Below are 15,183 nucleotides of genomic sequence, written 5' to 3'. Positions count from 1 at the left end.
AGAGAGAGAGAGAGAGAGAGAGAGAGAGAGAGAGAGAGAGAGAGAGAGAGAATGAATTACTCCTGGGGCTTCTTGAGTCCTATATGTCAATGAAAGCCAGTATAATGGGTTTATGAGATGTGACTAGCCCTTTTTCCCTCAAACCATCTGAATTTTCCTTTAGCTGTTGAATTTTAAGTTAATGATGGGGTGTCTAGGTGGCTGACTAGTGTCATCTACAGGCCCATTGTAGGTCAGAGGGCAAAACAGGACACAAAGGCTGTGTGGAGTTGAGAATAGAGTGAAACTACAAGGTTGATTTTGCGGGACAGGAAACCTGAGAAAAGAAGCCACCAAAAAGAGTTCAAGTAGTCTTCATAGGGGCTCCCTTAAGCTTCAGGCTGACTTGCTAAACTGCCCTTTCATAGGCGATTTAATCAGAGAAAGAACATCTCCAGGGAGCAGCGGTATGAAAAACTTCTGGTATTCACATAATAAACATCAGGAATCCCGAGAATGTGCAGAGCACCCCAGGCATTGGGTAAAGATAGCAGGAAGCTTTCAAAACAAGTCTCAAAGGGTCAGGAGATGCTCCAGGAGAGAGTAAACTGCCTGCTGGAACACAACATAACAAAAGCTGCCAGGAAGGGCTGCCTGGTCCCTTCATCTTCATCTAAATCTGGAGAAAACAAAACCGGATGGAAAACTAAGGCTAGCAAAGGAGAACAAGTGAGCATGTAATCGTCATTATTATATCTGTTTTTAAACAAGTGAATTATATTACTTCTTTAATCCTGGCTTTATTTTAATTTTAGAAAAGTGCAAGTACTATTTATTTCTAAGACTTTACTTCCCCCAACCCTAAAATTACTAAATTTAAATATGTGTGTGGGGTGCACTGGTGACTGGTGAAAGGTGTTGGGTGTTGTATGATTGAAACTCATTCATTAACAACCTTGTAACAGTGTATCTTATGGTAATTCAATTAAAAAATTTTTTTCTTAATGGGAGAGACACATCCAACAATGTTCAGCTCAGTATTTACTACTGGCTCTGTCCTCGGGGCTCTTAATGGGACTTAGGAAACCCTATATTATGCAAGGATGAAAGCTGGGTCAGCTACATGCAAGGTAGATAGCTTACTTACCCATTGTATTATCTCTCAGGCTCTAAAAGAAATTTTTGGGGGGGTGGGCCACAACTAATAGTGCTCAGGACTTACTCCTGGTGCTCAAGGATCACTCCTGGTGGGCTCAGGGTGCTCAGGATCAAACTTAGGTCGTTGTGTGCAAGACAAGTATCCTACCCATAACACTATGTTTCCAAGCCCTTGGATTTTAGGCATCTTAAATTTCAACGTGATGCTGGTTGTTAATGGCTGTCAAATTAGTGCTCACCAAAATGGCACCAACAGCAAGCAAAACTGAATCTACAATTGTAAATTGCAAAACTCTCTGGAGAATGACTACAAAACGTCCCAGTAGAGGATTGGAGACTGGGATACGAAAAGACACAAGTGGGCCTCAGATTTCTAGCATCTTCCTGTGGAAACACTAGAGCATCCTCAACTGTTGGTGAGGAACCAGGGCATGGCCTAGAACTAACAAAGAAAGAAGTTAGTGCCAGGAACAGCACCCTGCCAGCTACTAGGCAGTCTGGCAGTCTAGATTGTTTCCGTAAAGAAAATGGCCTGTAAAATGATGTTTAAATTTAAAAGAAAATAAACATATATACACACAAAGAAGAAGCCTATGCATCCTAAAAAGTCTGGTCCTTTACTGGAAATATTTACCAATCCTTGGCTAGTCTCGATTAATTCTGCTTCCCAAAGAAATCCCTTGAAAAGCAAATTGTGGTGTAAGTATCAATTGCCAGAAGGAGATAAATAGAAATTCAGTTGGTTTTAGATTTTTCTCCTTTTTCCAACTTTGGCCATCTAACTGCAGGCAGACTCTGTGTGGAATATACAATGGGGCTGCACTGTACTCACTTTCCTCTCTCAGAGGACCTCTTCTGGCATCCTGGGCCCACTAGGGCAGGCCTAGAATGGCCTATCCTCTGGAAAGGCAAATTCCCTGCTCACCCCCCCCCCCATCCTACCCAGAGGCAGGCCTGATCCCTACAAACATGCTTGCAGTTTAGAATGATATGTTTCATACAGGGTAGGACAGGGAAAACCACACTGAAACAAGTCATTCTTCTGAACCATACTGTTCACCTACCCAGTTCCACCATCTAAGGACACATTTTTCTTGCCATGAGAAGCTGCTATGTTTATGCCTTTACAATCCTGTAAGTCCTCTGCCCTGCAGCTAATTGCTAAAGAGTGCCTTAAAGGGGCCAGAGATTATTATGACAGGGTTTCCAATTCTGGTGAATAAGCAACTTCAGAGGAGAAGCAGACTGATATCAAACAACAAGAATCCAAGGGCAGGAATGATCAAGTGTGCAAAGGAGACTAAAACAGGAGGATGTGCCAGAGAACAGAGGAACACAGGGACCTACTTTGCCATAATGACAAACACACAATTTAAGAAAGAGATGTGAGAAAAACTCAGCTCACTCCCTGGTCCCTCACATCATCCTTCACAGCAAAAGTCTAAATGTGACCCTTGAAGGCTGGAAATAGCCAAAGATGGTCGTTCCAGTCACTTTCATTCATTCCTCTAGTTGAGGATCTAAGATTAAGATTAAATACAGCACACATTGGGAAGGAAGAAATAATACCCTACTAGATGGTCTGATTGCACAGAAAAACCCCAAGGAATCTAACAAAACAAGATTCCAAGACCTAAAGCCTCAGTTAAACAAGAAGACAGGAAAGAAAATCAATGGGGTAACTTTGTTACCCTATACTAACAACTAAATACTGGGAGTATGAATCCAGGAACATTAGTTACACTAGCACTAAAAACAGGAAAGATTTAGGAATATAGTCATATATACCCAAGCTTATTCACAGTAATTCAGTGAACAGAATAAAGTACCTGAGCAGGACACAGAAGATATGGCTAAATTATTTATTTATTTATTTATTATTTTTAGCAAAGCCCTAAGATAATTCAACATTTCCAACTTGGGAAATCCCTGAGGCCCACTCTATATGGTGTATGGGTTTTTATGGGGCTTTCATTATGTAGGCACACTTGATTAGATCAATGATGGGGGATACTCAATCTCTGTCTCCCACAACATCTGTTCCCTGGAGGCTGGGAGCTCCAAGTTAAAACCTCTAACAGCATCTTGATTTTTTTTTTTTTCCCAGAAATGAGCCCACATCAGAAAGCTATGTAAGGGCCCAGCCTTGATCATTTCATTAGCATACAAAAGTAACTCTTATCACTCAGGAAATTCCAGCACAGAAACTCCAAAAGAGGCACTCCACAGAGACAGAGAAAACAGTTGCAAAACACTCAAATAGATAAAGGCCTTTTTATCAAGACTATAGAGAGCTTGGTCACTCAATTAGACACTAATAAACAGACAAAAGATAGGATGAAAAACCCTTGGCCAAAAGAGTCCGTTCTCTCCCCGGTGTTGGAGGAAAAAAGCAGCTCCAGCTCCTCAAGAAAACTGCAGGCAGTTTTGCACAAAACCAAACACAATTATGAGGAAACCCAGGAATTCCATGCCAGAGGATTTAGCCAAGAGAGTATGTGATTCTTCGTAAAAGTCGTATTCCTAACAAACAAATAAAACAAATGGCTCTCTTTACAAATTGCACCTTCACAATTCAACATGTAATATGATTTCTTTGATTTCTTAGCTAAATAATAAAAGACACTCAATAAAATCATTCTACTGAGACATTCAACATGGGTGAACCTCAAGGTCTTAGGTGAAAACAGCGAGTCCCAGAGGCTTCATGGAATAGGATTCTACTTATAAAAGGTTTAAAGGGCAGTGTTCTGAAGAGGCTGGGACACACCCGCAGCAGGGGACGATGTAAGAGAGCTTTGTAAGTGAAAAGCAAATACTACAGCACAGCTGAGTCACTACTTATTCATTAGTCAAAATTGAGGTCTGCTGGGGCTGGAAAGACAGTACAAGGGGTAAGGTACTTGCCTTGCATGCACCAGCCCCAAGTTGGAGCTTCAGAATCCCATACAACCCACCAACACCACCGAAAATAATTAATTCCTGAGAGCAGAGTAAACCAGGAGTAAACTCTGAACACTGCCAGGTGTGAGCCAAAAACATTTAAAAAAAAGTGAGTTTAGACAGTACGGTGGGGAAGTTGCTTGCCTTGCACACAATTGACCCCAAGTCTATCCCTGGCACTCCATATCCCCAATCTATCCCTATCCCCAACCCCAACTTCAGGATGGATCCCTGAGACAGGCAAGTGTGACCCAAAAACCAAAAAGAAAAAAAATGTAGTCAAAACTCCTCACTGTTAAGTCATTCATTTGTATCTCAATGTACTTTTCCAAGTCATTCCATTTCAAACTACTCTATCCAAGAATCCTATTCTAAGCCAAGGCAAATTTGTGGCTATCTGTCTCCCTTTACACATCAGCTCTCTAAGGGTAAGACTGAATAAATAACATCAGTCAGAGGCCCACGTATATCTGTAATACATGGACCTACTAAAGCACACAATGCTCAGTAACATGCTGAATAACCGTAGTGAGATATTTTTTGTTGGAACACAAGTGACTAGCAAAAGCAGAAGCAAAACCACCTCTACTTTTTTTAAAAGTCCATACTAGTATAATTCAATGAAGCACTCCATTTTAGGGTTCTAAGTATAGAGATAAATTACCAAGAACTGTTTATAATCTATTTCAGGAATTTCAAAAGAAAAAAGTCCTGTCATTTCTCATAAAATTTCATCTAGAGTGTGATGCAATATATTATTTTGCAACTTAGTATCATACCAATAAAGGAATGAAATAACTACCTGACTAAAGGTTAATAATAATGCTCACACCAGACACAGAACTTTTGCATAATTTCAACCATTGGCTATATATTCAAGTTGATAACCTAAATTTTGGGAGGGAGAGCCACACCTGGCAGCACTCAGGAGTTATTCCGGGCTCTGCATTCAAAAATGACTCCTGGCAGGCTTAGGGACCATATGGGTTGCTGGGGATCAAACCTGGGCCGACCACATGCATAGCATACAACCTACCTGCTGTGTATTGTCTCTGGCCCTGGATTATCTAAAAAGTTTTTTTGTTTTTTGGGGTTTGGGGGGGGTGTGGTTTTTGGTTTCTAGGTCACACCCAGCAGCGCTCAAGGGTTACTCCTGGCTCTACACTCAAAAATCGCTCCTAGCAGGCTCAGGGGACCATATGAGATGCCGGGATTCGAACCACCGTCCTTCTGCATGCAAGGCAAACGCCCTACCTCCATGCTATCCTTCCGGCCTCTATCTAAATAGTTTTTAAAATCTCAATTGTCAAGTTTTCCTCCAACTCTTTGTTCTGTGCTCTCAGTGATGATGAGGGAACTTTATTTAGAGCAGGGAATAAATCACTTCCAAGCCAAGTAAGTACCTGTCTCTCAAGTCCAAGATAAAATTTCTAAGTGAAAATTTTCTAGGATAAACACAGAAGGCAACACACATTCAGAATTATCCCTTATATCATCTCTATGGTCTGTACTTCGATAAAAAAAACTTTGACTATCAAAGAGGTTTGTTTCAGTACTTTAAGGGAAGTACAGGCAAGCCATGAACCCAGAAACTGTGTTACAATTTATAAGCAAGAGTACACAACAGGGATTCCCAGTGTATCCTTAGTCATGCAAGAAAAACTACCACCAGGGCTTGAAGAGATAGCACAGTGGTAAGGAGTTTGCCTTGCATGCAGCCAATTCAGGACAGGACAGTGGTCGAATCCCGGCATTCCATATTGGTCCTCTGAGCCTGCCAGGAATAACCCCTGAGGGCTGTCGGGTGTGACCTAAAAAAAAACTATCACAGGGGCCGGGCGGTGGCGCTGGAGGTAAGGTGCCTGCCTTACCTGCGCTAGCCTAGGAGACGGACCACGGTTCGATCCCCCGGCGTCCCATATGGTCCCCCAAGCCAGGAGCGACTTCTGAGCGCATAGCCAGGAGTAACCCCTGAGCGTTACCGGGTGTGGCCCAAAAAAACCAAAAAAAAAAAAAAAAAAACTATCACAAAATTGTATCAAAAAAAAAAAATCAACCTTGTGTCTAGATATTGTTGTAGTCAGCAACAGAAGAGTCCACTAAATACACTGCTATCAAAAGAGTGAGATTTTGTCATTGTATTTCTTCATGCAACCAATTATTATGTGTATGCGTGCATTAGAAAAATAGAGAAGGGGACCCGGAGAGATACCACAGCGGTGTTTGCCTTGTAAGCAGCCGATCCAGGACCAAAGGTGGTTGGTTCAAATCCCGGTGTCCCATATGGTCCCCCGTGCCTGCCAGGAGCTATTTCTGAGCAGACAGCCAGGAGTAACCCCTGAGCAACGCCGGGTGTGGCCCAAAAACCAAAAAAAAAAAAAAAAAAAATAGAGAAGGGTGTATTCCTTGAGGATTAGAACACACCCAGCAATGCTCAGGATTTATTTCTGTTTCAGGAGTCTCTCAGGCAGTGCTCATGAGACCAAATGCCAGGATCAAATCCAGAGCAGAGGCATGTGATATGAGCATCATAACTTCTACCCAGAAATGCATAATATCTTTTAAAAATGGAGAGCTCACTTCAACCAGAAATGACATGTTTAAAAAAATAAACAAACAAACATAAAACACCTACCTAGCAAGTCAACATTATAAGGAATAGTTTCTGTAAAGTTACAGTTTGTGTCCTACTCACTGTACTCCAGGTCATCAAGACATTTTTCAAAAGGACGCACGTGCCATATACTGTCTTGTATTCTTGTTCATATAACTAAATGCTATGACAGTTTAAAAGTGGAGAAAAGGAGATGTCATTCATAACTTATATTCTTTTCTGCAGACCCAGCAACACAGCTAGTCATAATAAGCATGAAATGTTGTATGATATGTGACGCACTACAAAGCCATCATCACATGTGTCACTTGAAATAGCTGCTTGTACCCTAAGTACATTTGGACACAATAAATATCAATGGACATCTAATAAAATACTAGAGGCTGCAAACTAAGACTGAAGCAAAAGGTGGAGAGTAACTATGAGACTTGTCTTTCTGTATACTTTTTTGCACATTATTTCATTCATTTTGACACACTACTTTTAAAAAAAATGAAGTTTGCTTTAAAATTTTAAATGTACTTCCTCAAAAAAGAAATACAAATGACCAAAAGCACATAAAAAATGCTCCACATCACTAATCATCAGGGAGATGCAAATGAAAACAACAATGAGGTACCATCTCACACCACAAAGACTGGCACACATCACAAAAAACAAGAACAATTAGTGCTGGCAATGATGTGGGGGAAAAGGAACTCTCATTCACTGCTGGTGGGAATGCTATCTAGTCCAGCCTTTATGGAAAACAATATAGAGATTCTTCAAAAAACTGGAAATTGAGCTTCCAGATGATCCAGCTATATACCTCTCATAGGGATATTCCTAGGAACACAAAAACACAATACAAAAATGCCTTCTGCACACCTATATTCATTGTAGCATTGTATACAATAGCCAGAATCTAGAAACAACCCAGATGCCCAGCAACAGATGAGTGGCTAAAGAAACTGTGGTATATATACACAATGGAATACTATGCAAATGTCAGGAAAAATGAAGTCATGAAAGTTTCCTATTCACGGATGGACATGGAAACTATTATTCTGAATGAAATAAGTCAGAGGGAGAGAGACAGACACAGAATAGTCTCACTCATCTGTGGGGTTTAAGAAAAATAAAAGATGACAAGCCAAAAAAGGCCCCAGCGAACATAATCTCTTCAGGGCTCTGCACACTGTAGGCTGACTCCACACAAGAAGGGTGGAGGCTGATTCTTGCCATATGTTTGGGCACACAAAGCCTGGTTTCCTGCTTTTCTGCGTGAAGCAGCAAAGAAAGGCCCCAGCAGACATCATCTCTTCAGGGCCCAGCACAAACCAAGAAAGGCCCAACAGACATAATCTCTTCAGGCCTCTGCACAAAGTAGGCTGACTGACTCCACCACGAAGGGTGAAGCAAGTGGAGTGTGTCTGCTCTGCTTCACTTTGTGGCCACACACCTCGTCTACCCCATGAACCCCACAACACATAGTAAAATCCATGCTACAAGCATGTCAATGGGGAAGCAATGCTAGACAACATCATGCATAGAGAATGAAGATGGCAGCTCTAATGACTCGAAAAGTACCAACCACCTAGGTAGCCTCCCAGATAAAGAGTTTAGAGTAGAAATATGGAGGGTATTTGTAGAACTCAAAGAAAGCAAAGATCAAGCTGAATAGACCGCAAAGATAGAAATAAAAAACTCCAAACTGAAAAAACAGGACTGAAAAACTCGGTAGGTGAAATGAAAGCCTCAACAGAAAATCTCTCCAACGGAGTAAGACAGAATCAGCAAGCTGTAAGGTGAGATGCAAAACAACTGCATACAACAGAAGAGATTGGAAAAGAACCTTAAAGCAAATTATCAGAAAATGGAAAAATTGCTCAAAGAATCTAAACAGATGAAAATAGAAGTCTTTGATAAACTTAACAAAAACATAAGATTCCTCAAAAAACTGGAAATTGAGCTAACACATCATTCAGTTATACCACTCGTAGGGCTATACCCTAAGAACACAAAAATACAATTCAAAAATGCCTTCTGCACACCTACTATATTTTCCAGCATATAAGATGACTTTTTAACGCATGAAAAACTTCTTAAAAGTCGGGAGTTGTCTTATATGCCAGTATATGGTATGCTGAAATTTACTCCAGATTCAGGCACCAGTGGTCTGCCCTCCTCTTAACACCACATCCCATCCAGCTGCCAGGCATCATCACCCAGTCCTCTGCTTGTCCTGATTCATCTTTCAGGGCACACAGAGGAGCTGAGTTACAGAATGCCGCATCTCATCCAACTGCCAGGTATGCAGTTTTCTGGTGCTCAGTCCTCTGTTCAGTTTTTATGGGACACAGAGTGCGCACTGTCTCCCTCTAGCTATCCTAATAATCACTTTATCCAAGCCAGATGCTCTTGGAGGAGGCCCCTCTCCCTGCTCTCAGTGTAGATCACAATTAAAAAAATCACAGTCACTCACTACAAATGACAAATGTAAAATGACTGTTGGCATTCCAAAGTCTAGATTTATTAAACATATACTGTTAATCTATGAGGGTTCTACTCTTTTTTCCTCTTATGTTTTTAATTTCTATAAGAGAGGTAGTCTTATACGGCGAATATAGCCCAAACCCTGTAGAAGTGAGGAGGGGGAGTTGTCTTATATGCCCAGTCATCTTATATGCCAGAAAATCAGAAAATATAATATATTCATTGCAGTACTATTTACAATAGCCAGAATCTGGAAACATCCCAGATGCTCAATAACAGAGGAGTGGCTCAAGACACTGTGGTACATATACACAATGGAATACTATGCAGCCACCAGAAAAAAAATGAAGTCATGAAATGTTCCTATATAGATGGACATGGAAACTATTATGCTAAGTGATGTAAGTCAGAGGACAACAGATGCACACAGGATAGTCTCACTCATCCATGGGTTTTAAGAAAAATAAAAGACATTTTGTAATAATACCCAGAGTCAAAAGAGATGAGGCCTGAAGGGACCTTTCTAACCTCTCTTTCTCTGTTGAGAAATAACTACACTAACAACAATCATGACAATCGTAGTGAGCGAGAGAAATTGAATGTCTGTCTGGAATATAGGCAGGGAGTGGGGGAGGAATGAGATGGGGGGCATTGGAGGTGAGAAGGTTGTACTTGAGAACTGAAATCCAACTACAAATACGTTTGTAATCATGATGCTTAAATAAAATATTATAAAAGTTAAATCACATTAAAACCTTTACAAATAAAAATATTACACACTAAACATTTTCATTTACATCTAAAGGAAGCACATGTAACCAAACTAAATGTAAGGAAGATAATAATAATAATAATAATAATAATAATAATAAAAATTTAAAAGGGGAAAAACATAACTACATGGGAAGTCAGTAATTACTCAACTTCCAGCTCAATATTTGAGATCTGGGCTTTGATTTTGGACACTGCAAAAGAAAAAGAAGATGGGCTGGAGAGATAGCACTGCAGCAGGGCGTTTGCCTTAAGATGCAGAACAGTGGTTGGAATCCCATATGTTCCCCTGAGCCTGCCAGGAGCGATTTCTGAGCATAGAGAAGGAGTAACCCCTGAATGCTGCCAGGTGTGACCCAAAAACCAAAATAATAATAATTTTGACTTTGGGGCTGGAGAAATAGCATGGAGGTAGTGTGTTTGCCTTGCATGCAAAAGGACGATGGTTCTAATCCAGACATCCCATATGGTCCCGAGCCTGCCAGGTGCGATTTCTGAGCATAGAGCCAGAAGTAAGCCCTGAGCGCTGCCAGGTGTGACCCAAAAGCCAAAAACAAAAAAAGAAAGAAAAGAAAAAGAAGAAAAAGTATACACAGATAATTTTATTTTATGGAGCTAAAATTAAATAAAACAATAAATTTAAGTCTAAGGTAGAATAATATCAGGAAGAAGATGGTTTGTTTTTGTTTTTGTTTTTGGCCACAACTGGTAATACTCAGGGGTTACTCCTGAGTAACCTATACTCTGGAATCAATTCTGGTGGTCCACAGGGGACCCTATAAGATAATGTGTAAGTTGGGGGTGGGGTAGAAAAACTGAAGCAATTAGAGTCATACAATAATAATGAATAAAAGAATGGTGTAAGGCCATTCAGAGAAAACTCTCCATACTTAAACATGGAATTAAAGGTTGACTAATTTTATAAAGGATGACATATTTTATACTGAATTTTAGTATCTGCTGTGTTTTAAGAATATAAAAAAAATATAAAAAGACAAAGAAGTTCCCTCACTCAAGATATATGAAGAAAGACCACTTAGAAAGCTTAAGTTTATGAACATAAACAAGGTGCCACTGGAATACAAATACACAGAAAAGAAAAATTTTCTAGGAAAAATAAAGAAAAAATAGGAATGATTTAAGGGGCTGGGAGACTAAAATAATTAAACTCAACAAATGAATACAGTGAGTTTTTGAAAATTTGTTTTTTTAAGTATTACTTCTTCCTAACAGGAATTAAAATTCTAATGATGGAATGACTATATTCTTCCATAAAAATCAAATGAGACTTGATTACCATTTTGCAATTTTACATGAATATAGTCTCTGATAAATTAAACTAGCTTTAACTTGATTTCATCTAGTATTTAATATTTAATATATTTTAAATTATATTTAGTATCTATATAAAAATATAGATCTACACTGCCTATTTTCAAAATATGTAAGAAAAACTTTCCGTGCTCGCTTCCTTGGCAGTACATATGCTAAAATTGGAATGATACAGAGATGATTAGCACGGCTCCTGCAGAAGTATGAAATCTGTGAAGTGTTCCATATTTTTTAAAAAAAGAACAAGAAAAAAAGAAAAACTTTCAGAGGCAGTCAAAAGAATAACTACAGAAGAGTTACTAAAGAAATTACTTGTTCCAATGCTTCTACAATGCATTCTCTTTACAAAATACATTAACAATGCCTTAATAAAGGAGACAATTATGCTGATCATGTAAAAGTTTAAAGGCACATAAAGCAAACAGATCTGATTAGCTCTTCAAACAAAATACTATAAACACATGCACTGACCTTGTAAAAATAAAATTGGATGGTGAGCTGAGGAGGGGTCTGGCAGATGGCCAAACTAGTATCAGCAAGACTGTACCCTGATATATACAGGAGGTCTCCCCAAGCACTGGCAGGAGAGGTGCCAGCACACCCTGAGGGTAAGCCCAAACCCCTAGCAATGGATCCCTATCCTAAATTATCCCGCCACCCCGTTAAAAATAAAAAAAGCACTTCATACTTGATATACTATTTAATAGGTCTCCAAGAAGGCTACACTGACACAGAGGCATACAGGGAGGAAGGTGGGAGAGAAACTGGGATCATTGGTGGTGGGAAATGTGCACTGCTGAAAGAAGGGTGTTGGGCATTGTTTGACTGAAAGTCAATCGTGAACAACTTTCATGAAAACTGTAGAAAAAGAAAATTGAAAAACCTAACTGTATTATGAACGATCTTGTTTAAATGGCATATAAACTAATTAGTTAATTCTGTTTGTTTGTTTTTGGGCCACACCCAGTGACGCTGTGGGGTAGTTACTCCTGGTTATGCACTCATAAATTGCTCCTGGCTTGGGGGAGCCATAAGAGACATCAGTGATCAAACCGCAGTCTGATCTGTCTTAGGTCAGCCACGTGCAAGGCAAAAGCCCTACCGCTACACTACCACTCTGGCCCCAAATTCATTTAATTTTTTTTTTTTTTTTTTTTTAGTTTTTGGGTCACACCTGGCTGCACTCAGGTGTTCCTCCTGGCTCTACGTTCTGACATCACTCCTGGCAGGCTTGGGGGACTATATGGGATGCTGGTATTTGAACCACCATCCTTCTGCATGCAAGGCAAACACCCTACCTCCATGCTATCTCTCCAGCCCCTAGTTAATATTTTTTTAAAAGGCAAACTACGAAAGAGAACAATAATCTGTGCTAAAGCATTTAAGGTTCTTCAAGGACTATTGAATGTTGTGGGAAGCAAAATAAATGAGCAACAAAAACATAGGTAAAATAAAAAGAATTTTACCAACCACTACAGAATTATAGTTAAATATATAACCAGGACCAAATATACAGTACAAGGATTAGGGCCCAGTCTGTCATACGCAGCCTGGTTCATTCCCCAGCACCATGTGGTCCTGAGTCTTCCAGAATGGCCCAGGTAATCCCCGGCACCCCAGGAATCGAGTAGCCTCAAATTCTTAGGCCCTTAAAATGACTGGCTAGCTGAGTTGGCAGACTGCAAGGAGGGGACCACTGGACCTACTTGGGAGACCCCCCCCAAAAAAAAGGCAAAACCCTTTTAAGCAGCACACAGGCTATTCCAGCACCCCTAGAGGATAGCACTGCTCTCTGTAAGAAACAATGTTCTGAAAAACTCAAAACCCCAGAGTGTAGTATTCATGCAGTTCCCACAAATGCACGACTACCTTGGAGGGGATTATGCTGCCTTTATTACTAAACAAAGTGGTATGTATCCACTTCCACCTTCACCTGCTTCTTAGTAAATGACTGATGATCCAGCATAGCAACAAACAGCATTATTTAGCTTATTTTTTTTCAAGAGAAAAATAAGCTGATCTCACGGCTTGAAAATACTTATAAAAAATTAAATAAAATATGGTCAACTAAATCTTTAATTTTGCTAATAAAGTACAGATGAACAACTGTAGATATCTTGCTATCATAGATACCAAGTTAAAAATCCAATCACCAACCATCAAAAAACTTTGAATAAGTATTATTCACATACTACAAACAAGTATTTTATGGACTTAAATCATCCTTACAACTTCCAATACAAGTCACATGTTGAAAAATACAAATTATTCATTTTTTCCTTGGACAAAATTTAAGGTATCCCATGCAAACCACAAAATACTGACAAAGAAAGGGATTAGTAATCAGAAAAAATTAGACTATGGTTGTTTCATAACAAAATGCATTTACATACCAGCACAGAATATCCCTGGGACTTCACTCCTGACGATTATAGTTCGGACTTTCTTATCAGATTTTAAAGCATCTACTGCTTTTGACAGCTAAATGCAACAGGCAGAATAAAGAGAAAAAGGGAAAAAGCAATTTTCAGACTGATGTCAACATTATCTCTTAATATTAGAAGCAAATGGTTTTATCTCTATACTCACCATTTTCATAAGATTTTTACTGATAGAATTTTTGGCATAAGCTCTGTTTATTCCAAGCACCACAATTCCTAGTTAAGGAAGGGAAAAAGCACAAGCACTTGAGTTAGTGCAATATTACTTTACACTCTCCCCAACATACATATCTACATGTGCTCCAAAATACATACATGCGTACACACACACACACACACACACACACACACACACACACACACACACACACACCCTTGACAAACATTCATTGTAAGACTTTAATCTTTATTCCAGGTTTAACCTTCAACTCTGAGCAGCCTTCTTTTAAGAACCTATCATAACAGGTTTATGAAAACAATCCAGTTTTTTCTTCAGTTTTCAGCCTTTTTCTTCTCAGTCTTTTTTTTTTTTTTTTTTTGGTTTTTGGTTTTTGGTTTTGGGCCACACCCGGCGGTGCTCAGGGGTTACTCATGGCTGTCTGATCAGAAATAGCTCCTGGCAGGCACAGGGGACCATATGGGACACTGGGATTCGAACCAATCACCTTAGGTCCTGGATCGGCTGCTTGCAAGACAAACGCCCCGCCCCGCTGTGCTCTCTCTCCGGGCCCTTCTCAGTCTTTTTCTAATCCTAAACCCATCTACCTTCATTTTCTCCCTGTGATTCCCTGTCCTAAAATTTGGCTTGTAGTGGCCCCCAGGATACAATTTTCATCACCTATCCTGGGGCCCACACAAGGCCATATAAGCACTCTTGCTGACAATGCTATTTTATCGTTTGTTTTTTGTTTTTCGGGGACCAAACATGGTGGTGCTCAGGAGTTTACTCCTGGTTCTGCACTCAGAAATTACTCCAGGCGGTACTCAGGGGACAATATGGGATGTCGAGATAGAACCAAACCCACTGTGCTATCGCTCCAGCTCCACAAATGCTGTTTTAGAGATCTACATACATTGTGACCTCTGCAGCTCAGCTATTCAAAGCAACATCAAATCATTCTGCCAGAGCTGAATAATTTACCTCCTTAAATCATACTAATTAGAAGGAAGACCACAGGTGTTAGCAGAAATTTTTAACCAGAGAACACTAATTCAAATGTGGCTTCACAGCCATTGCAAAATACACAGAACGGCAAACAAGGCCTCATTCTGAAGCAAGTTTTTGTTTTGCTTTGTTTTGTTTTGTTTTGTTTTGTTTGGGTTCTACCTAGCAGCGCTCAGAAATCCTGGCTCTGCACTCAGAAATTACTCCTGGCAGGCTTGGGGGACCATACTGAATGTCAGGGATCAAACTCAGGTCGGCCGAATGCAAGGCAAACGCCCTACCCACTCTGCTATCACTCGGACCCC

At 40.0% G+C, this 15,183-nt stretch overlaps 1 protein-coding gene and 1 non-coding gene across 3 annotated transcripts in view; one reads left to right on the top strand and one right to left on the bottom strand.

Annotated features, from left to right (window-relative positions):
- Positions 1-15,183, bottom strand: part of AUH (AU RNA binding methylglutaconyl-CoA hydratase) — a 159,627-nt gene that overhangs the window by 129,759 nt on the left and 14,685 nt on the right. For both annotated transcript variants that reach the window (XM_049769573.1, XM_049769574.1), the window contains exons 2-3: positions 13,862-13,929; positions 13,666-13,753 (exon numbers count right to left, since the gene is read on the bottom strand). In XM_049769573.1, coding sequence (XP_049625530.1) covers positions 13,666-13,753; positions 13,862-13,929 — 156 coding nt within the window. The remainder of the gene's footprint in view (positions 1-13,665; positions 13,754-13,861; positions 13,930-15,183) is intronic.
- LOC126004809 (U6 spliceosomal RNA) lies at positions 11,401-11,504 on the top strand. Its single transcript, XR_007494058.1, has one exon. It is a non-coding gene; the product is annotated as a U6 spliceosomal RNA (small nuclear RNA).

Source organism: Suncus etruscus, chromosome 3, assembly GCF_024139225.1.
Source record: "Suncus etruscus isolate mSunEtr1 chromosome 3, mSunEtr1.pri.cur, whole genome shotgun sequence".
NCBI classification, from domain to species: Eukaryota; Metazoa; Chordata; class Mammalia; order Eulipotyphla; family Soricidae; genus Suncus; species Suncus etruscus.
The sequence above is the reverse complement of the archived record's forward strand: the minus strand, read 5'-3'. Positions and strand labels throughout refer to the sequence as shown.